A 14,926-nucleotide genomic window follows, 5' to 3' on the forward strand; every position below is an offset into this window, starting at 1 on the left:
ACATGGATGGAACTGTGTAACTCTGCTTATATTAAGCTCAAAAGATCCTGTATAGTCCAGCTGAGTTCCTCCTGTAGTATATGGCCCTGTGGATATCCCACAGTCAGAATCCACTGCAAAATGAGTTTGCCTCGACTTTCCAATTCTCTCGTTAAACTAGAGGGTATTTGATTTTTGGTGCATGGTGGTGATAGTGGGTGTCATGACTACGAATTTAAAACAGGAAAGACTTGTCACTTCAATCCGAGTGGGATGCGAGAATAGGCCAAGTACTGACCATACACCCTGTTTCAATTTTCTGTAACTGTGGGCGTTCATGCTTGGTATCTTTGGCTGGTCATACAAATTTTTCAACATACGATGGCGATAATTCTTATGTGGAAGGAGGAACCCGCATATTCCGGAGAAAAACCACCAACATTCGTTAAGTTACTGCCGAACTTTTCCACGTTTGACGTCCATATATGCACTCTATATAGGTCGAAGATAAGTGGTCTTTCCAAAAAAAAAACGTTACAGTGCACAGAGACGGCTAAACCACCGTGGTTGGCCTCTGATTGTGAACAAGGCTCTACGAACAGTGAAAACCATGCATTGTGGAAATTCATATAGACATAGCAGGTGTTTGAGATGATAAAACATGGACAGAAATTTTATCAGATATGCCTAAGGCTTTCATGTCCGCAGTGTTATCGTAGCAATAGATATAAATAAAATGGTGTCAGTGTGCTTCTTTGCAGTTTTACAAATATGTATAAAACGTTAATACGCCAATCATTAAAGTAGTACCAGTGAGTAAATTAGCCACATAGCGATTTTCCATTGTGCATTGGTATCAGAACACACCAGTAGGTCCAGCGAGATATTTTCACATGTCTACTCTGTGAAAGCTTTCAGTATAGCAAACGTGCTGTATGTAGACATGCGCAATAGGCTGAATAGGTAGCTTCTCAGTTGTCTTAATTATTTCCTCTTACATAACTGCAAACCTGTTAGCTTCAGTAAAAACTGGAATTAACTATAATTTAAAAGATTTCAGTTATATGACGCTTCTCCCCTAATGTGAATTATGGCACAAAAGCCTGCAAGGCATTTGATGTTTGTTCATCTAACCCCCAACACCCGCCTATCACCTATTCGTTTACTGCTATTTGCTACTATAATCATGTTTAGTTTCAGTGAACTCTACTTAGCAAGAAATTCTATAAATCGAATGTTTTCTGAAATAGGCATTGTACTGTTTGATGATGGCAAAGAAATATAGATTTACCGAAATGGTTATAACCTTGCCTTTCTTCCTGTTTACATTCATACATGGAGCCAATCAATGGTCCAATAGGTTGTTAGGAGCTAAATTGTCCAGAGCCACAATGCGTCAAAGAAGTCAACGCATTTTCAGTAAGGTTAAATCTGTGAGGGTGTTTATAGTAAGCACCGTAACTGTTATCACCTACTCTGCCATTTTCAAGATGCAGATTGCTAATCTACAGCCCTTCATAGCACGTCTACCACTTATGGTTTTCTGGGGTCCATATCTGAACAGCGGTGGACGTAAATGAGTTACTCAAGTTGGGTAGCGGTGTTACAAGAAAAGACTTTCTTTACTAAAAGTGTCTATGTATGCATGCCTGGGATTTAACATTGTACTTAACGTTAGACGTAAGCTCTGTGTATATATACTGCGCCGTCTTGTGACAGGGAGATTCCATGCCGCCAAAGTGCTGCCGTCACTGAAGTATCACGCCGAAGACACCAGACATGACACCCACCCAGTCACATTATACTGACACCGGGTCAACCAGTCCTGTTTCCTTGTCCTACCCTCTCAGTACTGAGTCCCAAGCGAGGCAGCAACGAGTACCATTTTTAAAGTCTTTAATATGACCCGACCTGGAGTACTAAAAGGTAAGCTCGGTGAAGTTATTATAAGATTCCAACACAACATTCAATACCATATTCGCCAAAATGATGCCCGTGCAGCTGCGAATATGGTGTTCGAATTTTGTGTCAACTTTAGTAAGCGTTATTTTTTCTTGGTGTTGGTATTTTGGGGATCATGGTCGTTTGGCCAATAATGTATGCCCATAGCAATCGTCGGAAAATATTAACAAATATCTAAATCACGACAAAATCGCGACTCCGCAGAATCTCATTTGCATGATTTATAGAGACCTTTATGAATGTTCAGATTATAATGTTAGGGATTATAATGATACGTCTTGAACAGTTTAGCTGTATTCTTTATTCATTCACATATACAGTTGTATGTTCGAGTAATATTGAAACGAACTGGAATATTCCATACTTTTGAACGAACTGGAATATTCCATACCTTTGAACGGCATATGCTGTTATATTTACTGGGTGAAATGCATAAGAAAGTTGCAATAAAAAAGCAATTATCATGTGCATAGTATATCTCGAAGACAAATAGGGCAACTGAATACAGGGAAAAAACTTCACACACGTGTACCTTGAGTGATATAGGTTCCTTATCTGACACTGAATATTCTGTTAAGATAGTGGGTGTCACAAGTTTAGAAGCACTCCAGAGGCTTAGTTCTGCATCCAGTCACTCTGTACAATTATTCCCGTCGCTCAGTGTACCAAGCCATCATGGCTTGCAAACTGTTCCTTTTGCTTGTCGTATTCCTCGTTTTTAACCAGTCCACGGGCTTCCTGGTGGATGATGCGGACTACTTTAATACAAACCTTCCCTGGGAACACCGCCGTGGACGACCTGGTGAAGAGACTGACGCCCCAGGAGATCGCAGATCTCATGCAACACGGGGGTACAGGATCTTCCCCCGCCATACCAAGGCTGAAGATACCGGAGTTCTCGTGGGACACGGAGTGCCTTCATGGTGACGGACAAGCCGGCAGAGCCACCTCCTTCCCTCAGGCCATTGGGCTAGCAGCGGCGTGGAGGTAGGCCGGTTGGGAATAATTGTATATGTTCATGTTATTATTGCTATCTCCAGTAAGGTATCATTGTCATGTGCCTGAAAAATTGCTAAATACGTCGTTAAACCCTAATTACTCACTTGCACTCTAATGAGGTAATGCTTTCCACGTGTTTATATTTTTCTGTCTGCCTGCTCATCTGAAACTTTACGTAAAAAGGGATTGGGTGAGTGAATCAACAAATAATTTTGGCATGAAACCGTGATTTGGATGAAATTTTGGGCACATGCTAACCTTGGGCTAATGATCTGTTAAATACTTTTGATTTTAATCTAGTTGAGGATCTAGGATTTTTGAATCGATTCTTCACCATTTAATGATAGGACAGTAATGTAAAGTATTGTCCCTTTGCTTGTAGTGTATTTCTACATTTAGCTGCTGGGGGGGGGGGGGGGCGCAGGGGTAAGCGCTCTAGATCTGCGTCCTTTTCAGTTAAGATTAGCAATTACATGGCGATACATGCTTGTTGCTTTTCTCATTACAATAAACCATGAAAACTTGGTTGTTCGTGTAAAAAGTTTGGCAAGGGAAGGCTACAGTTACATGTAGGACCGCTATGATCTATCTAGGAAAAGATGTTTCCTTTCGACATGAGCACATCCTTAATGAACTGTACTTAAACATGCACGGTTGTGGTCATATACAGGCATCTATGTACCAGACAACAAAATCTCCAAACTCTTCCTCTCCCGCCGCACGTGTGAAGGTCTTACAGCAACCTGCGGATGGTCATGAGTTTTTCCTCGGGTGAAATATTCTTAAATGCGGCGTAAAACACCAATCAAAAAAAAATGAATACATAATTCTCCTCCGAATTGTTTCGGCTAGTGTCACACTGATCCCATGGCATATTTTATTTAGTACACGGCTGATTCATGATATCGCCGAAGCCATTTCCGTTGAAGTCCATGCCAAGTACAACGACTTCATCAAACAAGGTTTACACGGCTTCCACAAGGGGATCAGCTGCTTCAGTCCCGTCATTAACATCATGAAACACCCGCTGTGGGGAAGGAATCAGGTAAGATGTCACTCACTCACCCGGGGAGGGTATAAAAATACTAAGTTTAATCAGGTAGGCAACCTATTCTCAGGCGATGTCGGCTCAGGTCCAAGTTGTTTAGGCCATTGTTTTCTTGTAATATATGAGTATTTTCCTCAATTACCAGTTTGCCCACAAATCGCTATCTTAAAGATAGGAATGAATAAAAACAATAATCTTGGACCCGAATTACTTACGGGAACTGTCCGAACTGAGTTCAACGCTCAAGTACTCAAGAATATAATCCGGCTCTTGAGTGCCCCTCTGCACATCGAACTTTTTGGAAAGTTTGTCACGTTCATTCAGCCGTTTCTATTTGCCTTTCCTATAGTCGATATGCCTAATTGCAGAGGTATTGTACAGTCGTAATCGTACTGGCGGAAAGTCAAATAGCGGTGTTCGTGAATTAACGTTAAGTAGGTTTCTAAAAGGATCCTGGGGAACATTTGACAAAGTGTGGCAGCGCTGGGTGCACGTAGCTTCCATGACAACCAGTGCTGTAGGTATTATGTCACGATGGTAGTTACGCGAACGTAGCGCTATGTTTGCTTTGTGAAACGCGCCCCTGGATTTTCAAAATCACAATACATCAGTTCTCGAATCCAATAACACAGTGACAGAAGACTGCGATACGTACGTTTAGTTGCAGCAAACTCTACTTAGCTCTTACTTCTAAAAAAGCGAATGTTGTCTGAAATGCTCACTCAATCTCTTGACGATAGCAGAAATGTATGTCTAAAAATAGATTTATCAAAAGGAATAAGCCTTGGCGTCTTTCGGTTTACATTTATACATAACGTAGAGGGCTTTTATTTTTGCATCAGTAGGTCTTATACATGTAGCTGACCTTAAAATGATGCGATATATCTCTGTTGTATCTGTCATGAAAAGGACAGAATTTGGAGCAATAATCTTGACACACATGAATTAAATGTCCAACTAAACGTATCTTAGTGGTTCAAGTCCTCGTGCAAATTTACGAACTGCACTGGGAAAAAACATATGCTTTCTTTTTAGCAAAGCAGAGAATTTGTAAATTATTGGATTGTTTTGCCCATATTTTCTACAGGAAACTTATGGCGAAGATCCTTATCTGTCGGGCCTTTATTCCCAAAACTACGTCCGTGGTCTCCAAGGCAACCATTCTCGCTATCTAAGAGCTAATGCCGGATGTAAACATTTCGCTGCGCATGCTGGGCCAGAGAATTTCCCCGTCTCCCGCTTTTCCTTTGACGCCAAGGTAAATAGTATGGCTTTAATCCCTGTCTAGACATATTTTAAGATCAAACCGTTGTAACCACCGATTCAGCTTAGTAGACTATAGTATTTTTGGGCAAAGGATTTGTTTTTCTCACCATTCTCTCACTGGAATATATCGCTAGGAAGCCTGTGTTTGTATGTTACTCCTATATTTTCTTACAGGTGAGTGAAAGAGATCTGCACGTGACCTTCCTGCCTCAGTTTCGGATGTGTGTCCAGGCTGGAACATACAATATTATGTGCAGTTATAACAGGTTTGTCAGAAATGACCCCCCAAATATCTATGATTTCTGAAAAGCGGAAAACATTTGTTTTCTTTTTAAACATATACTTGAAAATATTGATTACATACATGTGTTCTTTCTTTTTTGTTTATATTCAGGTGATGTAACCTACTTGATAAATTAAAGCTACTCTGTTCTGCTAAATATAACGCACATATATTAATTCAACACAAAGATTCTATTAGATTCTAAATATGACAGATTATTGTGTTATGATAACAGAAAACCTTCTAGCATCACTTAGACAACAGACTTTCCGTTAAAATTAACAGATTAATTTTTTGAGTGCAATGGATTTACACTATATTGTCTTTTTTGACTCACTAACGATACCTGTAAATCACTGTAGAGTGAATGGAGTCCCTGCGTGCGCTAACCGGAAGTTGTTGACGGACATATTGAGGACGGAGTGGGGGTTTAAAGGTTACGTCATCAGTGACCAGCAGGCCCTGGAGAATATCGTCACAAAACACAAGTGGGTAGACAACAACGTGGACGCTGCCGCTGCCGTGGTGAATGCCGGTTGTAACCTGGAGCTCTATGGATATGGTCACACCAAGCATCCAGTCTTTGCTTCTATTTGTAAGTGTAGGCCTGTACAGGCCTTAGTATTAACGCCCAGGCAAATGTTATACTACAATGATGATATGTTGATAAACAAGAGACATTCCGTATATACAGCACAATGGTGGAGTGGTCCAGATTGTAGGGTTAAGAGACAACTTCCAGAAGAAAACGTTATCTGATAAAAATTAAAACCAGCAGCACTGGTTTTGCTATAAACAGGCTTCTGGAAGTAGCTTTATACGTTTCGGTCACATACGGCGATGTTTTTTCCACTCTCAGACGGATTGACATCAAGTTAGGCCTGTTCAGCGAGTGACTTCAGGAGTTGTAGGATCAGACTGAAAACATGAAATAAGTTACACTTATGGACTTGTCTAAACTATGAAGTAAGAGTGTTCAGTTTGTCAACCTACTGTAAACTAAAAGCGCAAATGTAGTATGTGTCTTGCAGGCTCCTTAATGTCGACAGTCTTTGTCCATTCCTTGAAGTATCGCTCAGCGTTAGGATATAGATACTCCATGTTAGGTCAGTGTCACTACACTGTGGCTTGACCAAGCGTATGGTGCCTTCGACATGGTATAAATACACTATAAATATGTCCTCATTTCGGTAAGCCTGTTCTACAGAGACATCTGCTCAAATGGACGAAACAGTCTTATTTAGTATGAAAAAGCATTGACAGATAATTCTCCTCAAATAATAAAGTCGGGCCTCCGTGGCTCAGTTGGTTATCGTGCTACCGCAGCGTAATGACCCAGGAGCCTCTCACCAATGCGGTCGCTGTGAGTTCAAGTCCAGCATATGCTGGCTTAATCTCCGGCCGTAAGTGGAAAGGTCTTCCAGCAATCTGCGGATGGTCGTGGGTTTCCTTCTGGCTCCGTCCGTTTCCCTCCCACTATAATGCTGGTCACCGTCGAATAAGTGAAATATCCTTGAGTACGGCGTAAAACACCAATTAAATAAATAAATCAATCAATCAAATAATAAAGTTTGCTGCCTGAGTGATGCTAGAATGAATTCTTTTATTATAGCATAATACTGCGTCATATGCAACATGATATCCTGTTTGTAAAATAAAACCTTTATGCTGAATTAATAGAACATTTGTGTTACAGTTAACGAAATAGTCTGCTGCAATAACAAATACATTTTAATACAATTCAGGTAACAAACTTTTTGTTAAATGTAAGAAATTTTTAGTTGCACCTCTTCAGGTGGAATACTCATTGGAATACACTCACAAAGTGCAAGGTCTAGGGTATATGACTTGGATTCCTGGCAGTTTCTGGCTTGATGTTTTATTGTGAAACAGAAGTGACTTTTAGTTTCACGGCTGAACAAGGAATACTGAGTCAGAGATCGGAAACTTAAGCTGGCCTTACACTCAAACACTGAGCCATAAACCGGAAACTGCCCGCCAGTTCCGCAATTCAGCATTCTATAAGACAGCCCGGAAGTGATCACCCTAGCGTGAGCGAAAACAAAATGGCCACCCCATGTTGAAGCGTAGGGAAAAAGGGCCATGTTTGCCACTCATGCAGGGACAGTAGTAATAATAACTAACTAATAAGCGCAAGTTTCAAACAACCCTGCAATGTCTTTAAAACAGATGATGCATTCAAAGCCGGTAAGATAACAGACGCTACTCTTCGTGAGCGAATGAAACCCCTGTTCATGACCCGGATGAGATTGGGAGACTTTGACCCCAAATCCATGAACCCGTACAGTAAACTGGATATGTCCGTTGTTCAGGGTCAGAGTCACCGAGACCTCAGTCTCAGAGCCGCCATAGACACATTAGTGATGCTTAAAAACAGCAATGGCTTTTTGCCATTAACAAAGGCAAAGTACAACAAGATTGCGGTAAGTTTCATTTGATACTCAAATTACTCCAAAAGTAACTTACGATTCTCTTTGTCACCAGTCATTTAACATTTAACCGTATTGTCTAATTTATAAGACAGTTATTGGGCATGAATTTTAGCAATATTTCTGCTTTTGGAGGCACAGAATGATTAATTACCATGATGTGGACCTAAGAATTAAAGTAAATATCATTAAGGTAAATAACATTTAGAGGAGCATCTTTGATATTTTCTTTGCGCAAGGTGGTGAGTTCTCAAGTTAGGGCAAACCGCTTTATTATAGGACCTATTTATTCCATCTTTAAGTTCAAGATAATTTTGTTCCGGTAATATTACTGTCTAGCTGAAGGTACATAAATTTTAGTGCTGGGCCAATAAATGTATCGGGCGCAAAGTGTTTTTCAAAAAGAATAAATATCTCCAGACAGCTTCAAAAACAGCTTCGATGCACCACAAGTGAAGTAATTTCAAAACGTAAAGTAAAAGCTTAATTACTTCATTAATTGTTTATCTAAAGGCATTAATGGTAAATAACGGATCACGCCTCGTTGCAATGGTATGAGGAATAAGCTCCTCTAAGCCTCTGTTGGGGGAAGAGTTTACAGTTACACCTGTCTGGCCCTTTGCAGAAACTATTAATATCATTGACCGTACACAGTATTTAGTTAACATTTGACATGTTAGTAACAGCCAAATTTAAGCAGCTCATGAAACCACACATGTTCTAGAAACCCGATCTCAAACAAAAATGGCTCCTCCACACTGAGGAGGGTTCCTAACCTAGAAAATAACTTTCGCTCCTTCGGCCAAATCTTGAAATCAAGAAGTCTGTCATACAGGTTTGTTTCACTGTCTTCGAGCAGGTTGTCGGTCCGATGTCGGATAACGTTAATCAGCTGTTTGGAGATTACACGCCACAAATAGATCGTCATTACACCACGACGCCTTATGCAGGCTTGAAGAGCTTAGCAAACACTGTGTCCCATGCGAGCGGCTGTTCGGATAACCGCTGCGCAAAATACGACCAAAGTGGCCTTCAGTCCGCCGTAGGACAATCCGATGTTGTTGTTGTGTGTTTAGGAACAGGTAATATGATTTGCAGTCAATCTGAAAAGCAAGCATCGCTTTCTTTCTAAAACTTTAACGAAGTTAAACAAATGGATTGAAACATTTGAATGACATGGTGTCTTTTTGGAAGACATTGTTATTCTTGGGCATCAATGACATCACAAGGACTTTACTATTATTATTTAAATATTGAAAAAGAACAACATAAAGTTATCTTCGAAAAATTTGAAAGCAATAACCGAAGGTACACTTAGGAATAGTTTTTAGCTCTGTATAGATTTGATGATGATGGCTTCTTTCCACAAATAATGATATGCTTGATAAATTCCAATGTCGGGATATTGCGATGCTTGGTTGCAGTGTTATTGGGTGTATATGTTCAATGCGTAGCTTTAAGCTCACATGTCGGCTAATGCCTTATGCCAGGAGGGTTGGCAGGAACCTGTCGAAGAACAGTGAATTTTTCTTCTAGATTTTGACATGTTTCTTTCATCCTAAATTCTGACAGCTTTAAACCCTAATCATGCCTTGTGGTTTGGTAAGTTTCTTTTTGTCTGCTCTTGTGCAGAAGTCAGAAGTCAGCTGTTATGTCACCATGTTCGTGCTTTGTTCTTTCAGGTGTTGAAATAGAAAGGGAATTCAGTGACAGACATAATATGGATTTACCCGGGCATCAGCTGCAGGTTTTACAAGATGCCGTGCACTCTAGTAAGTATAACTAGTACAGTCTCCTGCCGTATTTTCAAAGAATAGGATCCAGCATGGATTATACACTAATGTCTTTTCAAAATAAACTAAGGTATATAAACCGCAACTGTGACAAATATCAAGAAAAGCGGTGAAATGGAAACAATTCAAAATGACGAAACATACTTCTAAATCTTTAGTAGGCTTATTAGCAATTTTGATCATGTCAATTTAGAACGCTTTGACGACTCCAGGTAATGGTGCCCCGGTCATCTTACTGCTGTTTTCGGCCGGACCTATCGACGTCTCCTGGGCCGAGTCTAACCCGAACGTCAAAGCTATCCTCCAGTGTTCTTTTCCTGCCCAGGCGGCCGGTGAGGCCATTCGGAAAGTCCTCACCGCGGACTCTCACGCCAGTCCGGCCGGCCGTCTGCCCTACACCTGGTACAAGACATTAAATCAGGTAAATGAAAGTATCATTGTTGTCGATTACGAAGCCACGTCCTGGCTACAAGAATAATGGAGGCATGCCTTTCACACCGTGTGACAGGTAGAAATTATTTTCAATGGGCACCGCATTAGTAACTATTGTTAACGACATGAAAAGTCAAGATGTGGCGGAAAAGGGGGAATAACTTCATAGTCTTTGCTATCGCAATATACGTGTATTACTCTGGGCGAGTAAAGCGTACATAAGCAACTCAAGTTGAAAATTTTAATTGGAACGGTTCTGTAGAAACAGCATTAACGCCGAAATACTGAAGGCCACCATAATACGACCCGTCATTAAAAGTGCTCATATAAAAGAGGGATATCACAATCGGTCCAAAACTGATTAATCAAACACCCGAAGACAAGAGCAGAAACTTATATTGTTATGCTCTGAATTCAGACTATACAGAGTATACTGTAAGTCCTAATTACTGTAGCGCTTTTTATCATCAATTAAACAATATAGATTTTTCAGTTCAGTGTATAACACAAGGGGAAACACATTTCAGTTATACCCCTGTCAGAATCAGTATTGGTAGCATGAAACAACCAGTGCCAATCTATGGGACAATATCCATATACTCCTGGAGACGTCCGCTACTATGGATTCGTTTGAAAGTCAGCTCCGGTCAATCCATGTCATTTAGTCCCATATGTGAGAAACCAGTTATTAGCTCTGAACTTCTAATAACCAAGAAAAGTCAGATTTCAAGGTTCAGCAAACAACAGCAATAGTTTATTAAAATAATGTAACAGGAATATATGTTCAGAGGTGGATAGGTACGGTTACATGTGGGCAGGTAAATGGCATCTGTATGACGAACTAGATATTGTACTAGACAATGTGTAGGGAAAATATCAGCAAATATTTCTTCGAGTTCTTCTGTGGGAATAACAGTTCAAGAAATGGTACAGTAACAACTTGAGATAACTAATTCCAAAATCTGGGACTTAGGGTCTCACTATGGCGAAACTGGGGAACCCAGTCCAACGGTTGCATGTATGTCTAGGTAACTTTGCTCAGTATAACTGTTCCAGCACTGACTTTTGAATTATAAACTTAAGTCCAGAAAATCTCAGTTGTAAACTATTGAGATAAGTTGTCTCAATCACGGTCAGGAATATCAGTCCAAAAGCATGGGAAAGTCAGTCCCACACCCTGGGAACAGTTGTGACACAATTTGGTACTGACAGTGTCATATTCTGGTGCTGAAATATATTCAAAATATCTGACTTACACACACTAACAATGTTGAACTTGAGATGTTATCTTGATGGCGGTCCAAGATCACCTGGGATTAAAAGTCGAAATTTGCATGTGAATGTACTGCATGTAATCTTATAATGCAAAAATGTAACTGCAAATAAATTTTAATAGTGAAAATATGAACCATAAGTTTTAGAAAAAAAGGTAATGTATGGTAAAAATGTTTACATTGACCAGCACAAGTTCATTCATTTCACTCTCCAGCATGTTTAACAGTAAAGTGTACCAAATCGTAAAACGGCATTTCACCATGAACTATGATTGCGTGTAGCTAAACAACAACAACAAAAATGAATTCTTGTCCTAAACCTGGAAAATGGACGTTTAATGCCGAAATCATCGTGTATCCAGTAAGTACTTATTTCTTTAAACTGGAAAAGTACAGTACATAGTTGCTTAGAGCATAAATCTATCCTAAAGAGATGGAAAGTCTTGTCCTATTTTCTCACATCAAAATATTTAACATGGCGGATGTCTCGCAAAATCTGTGGTCGTTAGAAAAGTGCTGCGTACGTCCTAGTCATATCACAGCTGATCACCAGACTTGAAAAGTAACATGTCTATGTATTGTACGTGAAATATGATCACCCAATGGAATAGTTAAGTATTGAAATTCTTACACAGGGGTCCTCGAAAATTGTGTCCTTCAAAATTTAGATATCGGCGCCAAAAAATATAGTCTATCAGATCAAAAAATTCCATGTCTCTATGTGTTAAAAATATTCCAAAAATTTCCCCAAAAATTCTTATTTAATTTAACCATATGTAAAACCCATGAATCTTCAAATTCTACAGGTAAGACATGTCTATTTGCACTATATGGGCAAGGCAGTGGTTTAACCCTAACCTACTAAACAGTCATATGAACGTATTAACTCTGGCAAAATCTCTACATCACGGAAAACGCCATACTCAAGAATATTTCGCTTTTTCGAAGGCGGCCAGCATTATGTTGGGAGGAAACAGGGCCGAGCCCGAGGGAAACCCATGACCATCCGCAGGTTGCTGTCACACCTTCCCACGTACGGCCGGAGAGGAAGCCAGCATGACCGGTGGGAGGCTCCTGGTGCATTGCGGTGTGCTGGTGCGCTAACCCCAACGGTCAAGGAGGCCCCCTTACGGAATGTAAATTGGTAAATACGTTTCATTTTAAAGAGTACTGCTGGATTACGTAATTCATGTGAACAGATGCCACGAGCTCCACGCGACGTTGGTGGTGGGTGTGTGTGTGGGAAAACTAGGAAAACTGATACTTTGCGAACCTTATTATAATTAAATCCTTCTCCAGGTAGGTTCCATCACGGACTACAGTATGGCGGGGAAGACTTACCGTTATTTTACCGGAGAACCGTTATACCCGTTCGGATACGGCCTGTCCTACTCGTCATTCCACTACAGTGATCTGCACATTCATCAAGGCTCCTTACACGCCGGACATAGCCAGCAAGTCTCCTTCAAGGTGGCCAACACTGGACACCGACACAGCGATGAGGTTCGTGTAAAAGATGAAATAATAATATAGGCCTAGACAAATCACGTATTCATTTTTCTTAATAGGAGACAAGCCTCATATAAAATTAGCAATTGACCATAGTCTTAGGTCCATGCAAGCTAGCCTACCAGAACGGCAACATTTCACTTCTGAAAACATCATATAGGCCTCATCTGGATTCCGTTTCACACAATCATCCAAGAGACAATTTTGAGTCAAGTATCTAAAAATCTGACTAATTCCAATTCCACACAGGTACTGGGTTAGATCAGATCGGCTGTATCGTTTAATATATATCTGGCGGCTTTTGTGACTCACTAAAGGCAACTGAGTCATTTGGCTACCCCTTTAATCATGGCCATGTGACTCTGTTTTATAGAATTATAATACCTCAATCGGAATACTAAAACTTTTGAGCCAGCTCACCCAAACCTTTCTCTCAGTATATATGACGGCGAAATCTATCTTATGAGCTGAGCGTATGTTGAATGTGTAAAAGATACGATCTGAGCGTCATGGTTTTCTCATGGTCTTGGTGGCAATATCTGGTCTTAAGTTCATGTTCGTTTTACGTCACTTGCTTTCTATCAAGACAACTGACAGTTCCATCAACTGAACTCGCTCTGCGGGTGACAGTCTGTGTGTCACACGCCAGAAGGGTCGCTAGTTACTTGCTTAAGACCTATGGTTTTCATAGTGATTGGTAAGTGTCCATGATTCCATCATACAACTGAAGCCCACAGTCAAAGACACTACTAATGTCGTCCAAGAACAAATTAATTAATTAGAGAGCTATTCTCTTCCCCAGGTCGTCCAGATTTACTTGTCCAGAAGAAATCCCTCACAACCAATGCCCCGGATACAGCTAGTAGCTTTTGATCGTGTCCCAAACTTGTCACCAGGGGGCGCTTCTAAAAGTTTGACCTTCACCGTCAATCCTGATCAACTGGCTGTCTGGCACGATGACAAAGGCTTTGTCGTGGAGCCAGGTGGGTGTAAAGAGTTTCACACAGAAAAATATACAACTATGCAAGGTTCCAAAGTTAACTGAAATTTGGATACTTAAAAAATTCAAAGGACTTATGACAAAGGGACAACATCACGTAACAAGAATTGGGTTTATTTGTTAACGTTTCGTTCGACCAAATCAGAACATTACCACTTCCTGACAGGCGAATTTCTTTTATGCTTCATCAGCAGTTTAGAACATTTTTTTAAGTCAGCGGACAATTTCAGTAAACTCCATATTTGCCTAAGCTGTTGTCATTTACAGATGGGGATCTCTGTATGAAGGTCCGTAAAATTACATAGATATGTAGATAACAGATGCGTATAACTGAACACTTGAGACAAAGGAAGACGTTATTATGACTTACTGGTAACATAAGCAATTTCCGCTAGTATTATGTTATAAAACATGCTCTCTTCACTTTACATCATAATTTACATTCACGCATGTCTGTGTTGATATATTCATATTTATGTCACTTCCTTTATTGCTACAGGTCATATTGACGTTTACGTGGGAGGTCAACAGCCTAACCAAACCAAGACGACTGGTTCTAACGTTCTACATTCATCTTTTACTGTTACTGGCACCAAAGTTTTGGGCAAGCACTGAATTAAAACGAACGATCGCTGTTGTCTTGCTGTTTCAGTTTTAACTGTTTATATTCTGTCAGACTTTTATATATTCTTGAGTACGGCGAAAAGCACCAGTCAAATAAGTTAAATCTTCATGAAGGGGTCTTGAACCACTACCCCGGTTTTTGATGCTTCTGCATGTATTTTGCTTATTTGATTGGTGTTTTTATGCCGTACCCATGAATACTTCACTTACACGGCGGCGTCCAGCATTATGGTTGAAGGAATCTGGACAGAGCCCGGAGAAACCCACGATCATCCGCAGGTTTGCTTGAAGAACTTTTGCTGGAAGT

General features: G+C 40.3%; 1 protein-coding gene across 1 annotated transcript; it reads left to right on the top strand.

The window, feature by feature from the left end:
- Positions 1–2,538: 2,538 nt before the first annotated feature.
- LOC135482386 (uncharacterized) lies at positions 2,539–14,623 on the top strand. The gene is made up of 12 exons (XM_064762341.1): positions 2,539–2,928; positions 3,826–3,985; positions 5,076–5,246; positions 5,429–5,520; positions 5,900–6,132; positions 7,728–7,981; positions 8,847–9,069; positions 9,670–9,759; positions 9,993–10,201; positions 12,786–12,989; positions 13,798–13,978; positions 14,495–14,623. Exons 1-12 carry the CDS (start codon positions 2,687–2,689, stop codon positions 14,608–14,610), a joined length of 2,175 nt encoding a protein of 724 aa, XP_064618411.1. The 5' UTR covers positions 2,539–2,686; the 3' UTR covers positions 14,611–14,623.
- The last annotated feature ends 303 nt before the right edge of the window (positions 14,624–14,926 follow it).

This window comes from Liolophura sinensis, chromosome 1 (genome assembly GCF_032854445.1).
Source record: "Liolophura sinensis isolate JHLJ2023 chromosome 1, CUHK_Ljap_v2, whole genome shotgun sequence".
Taxonomy (NCBI): Eukaryota; Metazoa; Mollusca; class Polyplacophora; order Chitonida; family Chitonidae; genus Liolophura; species Liolophura sinensis.

Bases quoted from the DNA above. Each gene is read 5' to 3' on its own strand.
- LOC135482386 (XM_064762341.1), top strand. From the start codon at position 2,687: ATGATGCGGACTACTTTAATACAAACCTTCCCTGGGAACACCGCCGTG. The intron at 5,247-5,428 runs GTAAATAGTATG...ATTTTCTTACAG, and splicing joins GCTTTTCCTTTGACGCCAAG to GTGAGTGAAAGAGATCTGCA. The intron at 10,202-12,785 runs GTAAATGAAAGT...ATCCTTCTCCAG, and splicing joins GGTACAAGACATTAAATCAG to GTAGGTTCCATCACGGACTA.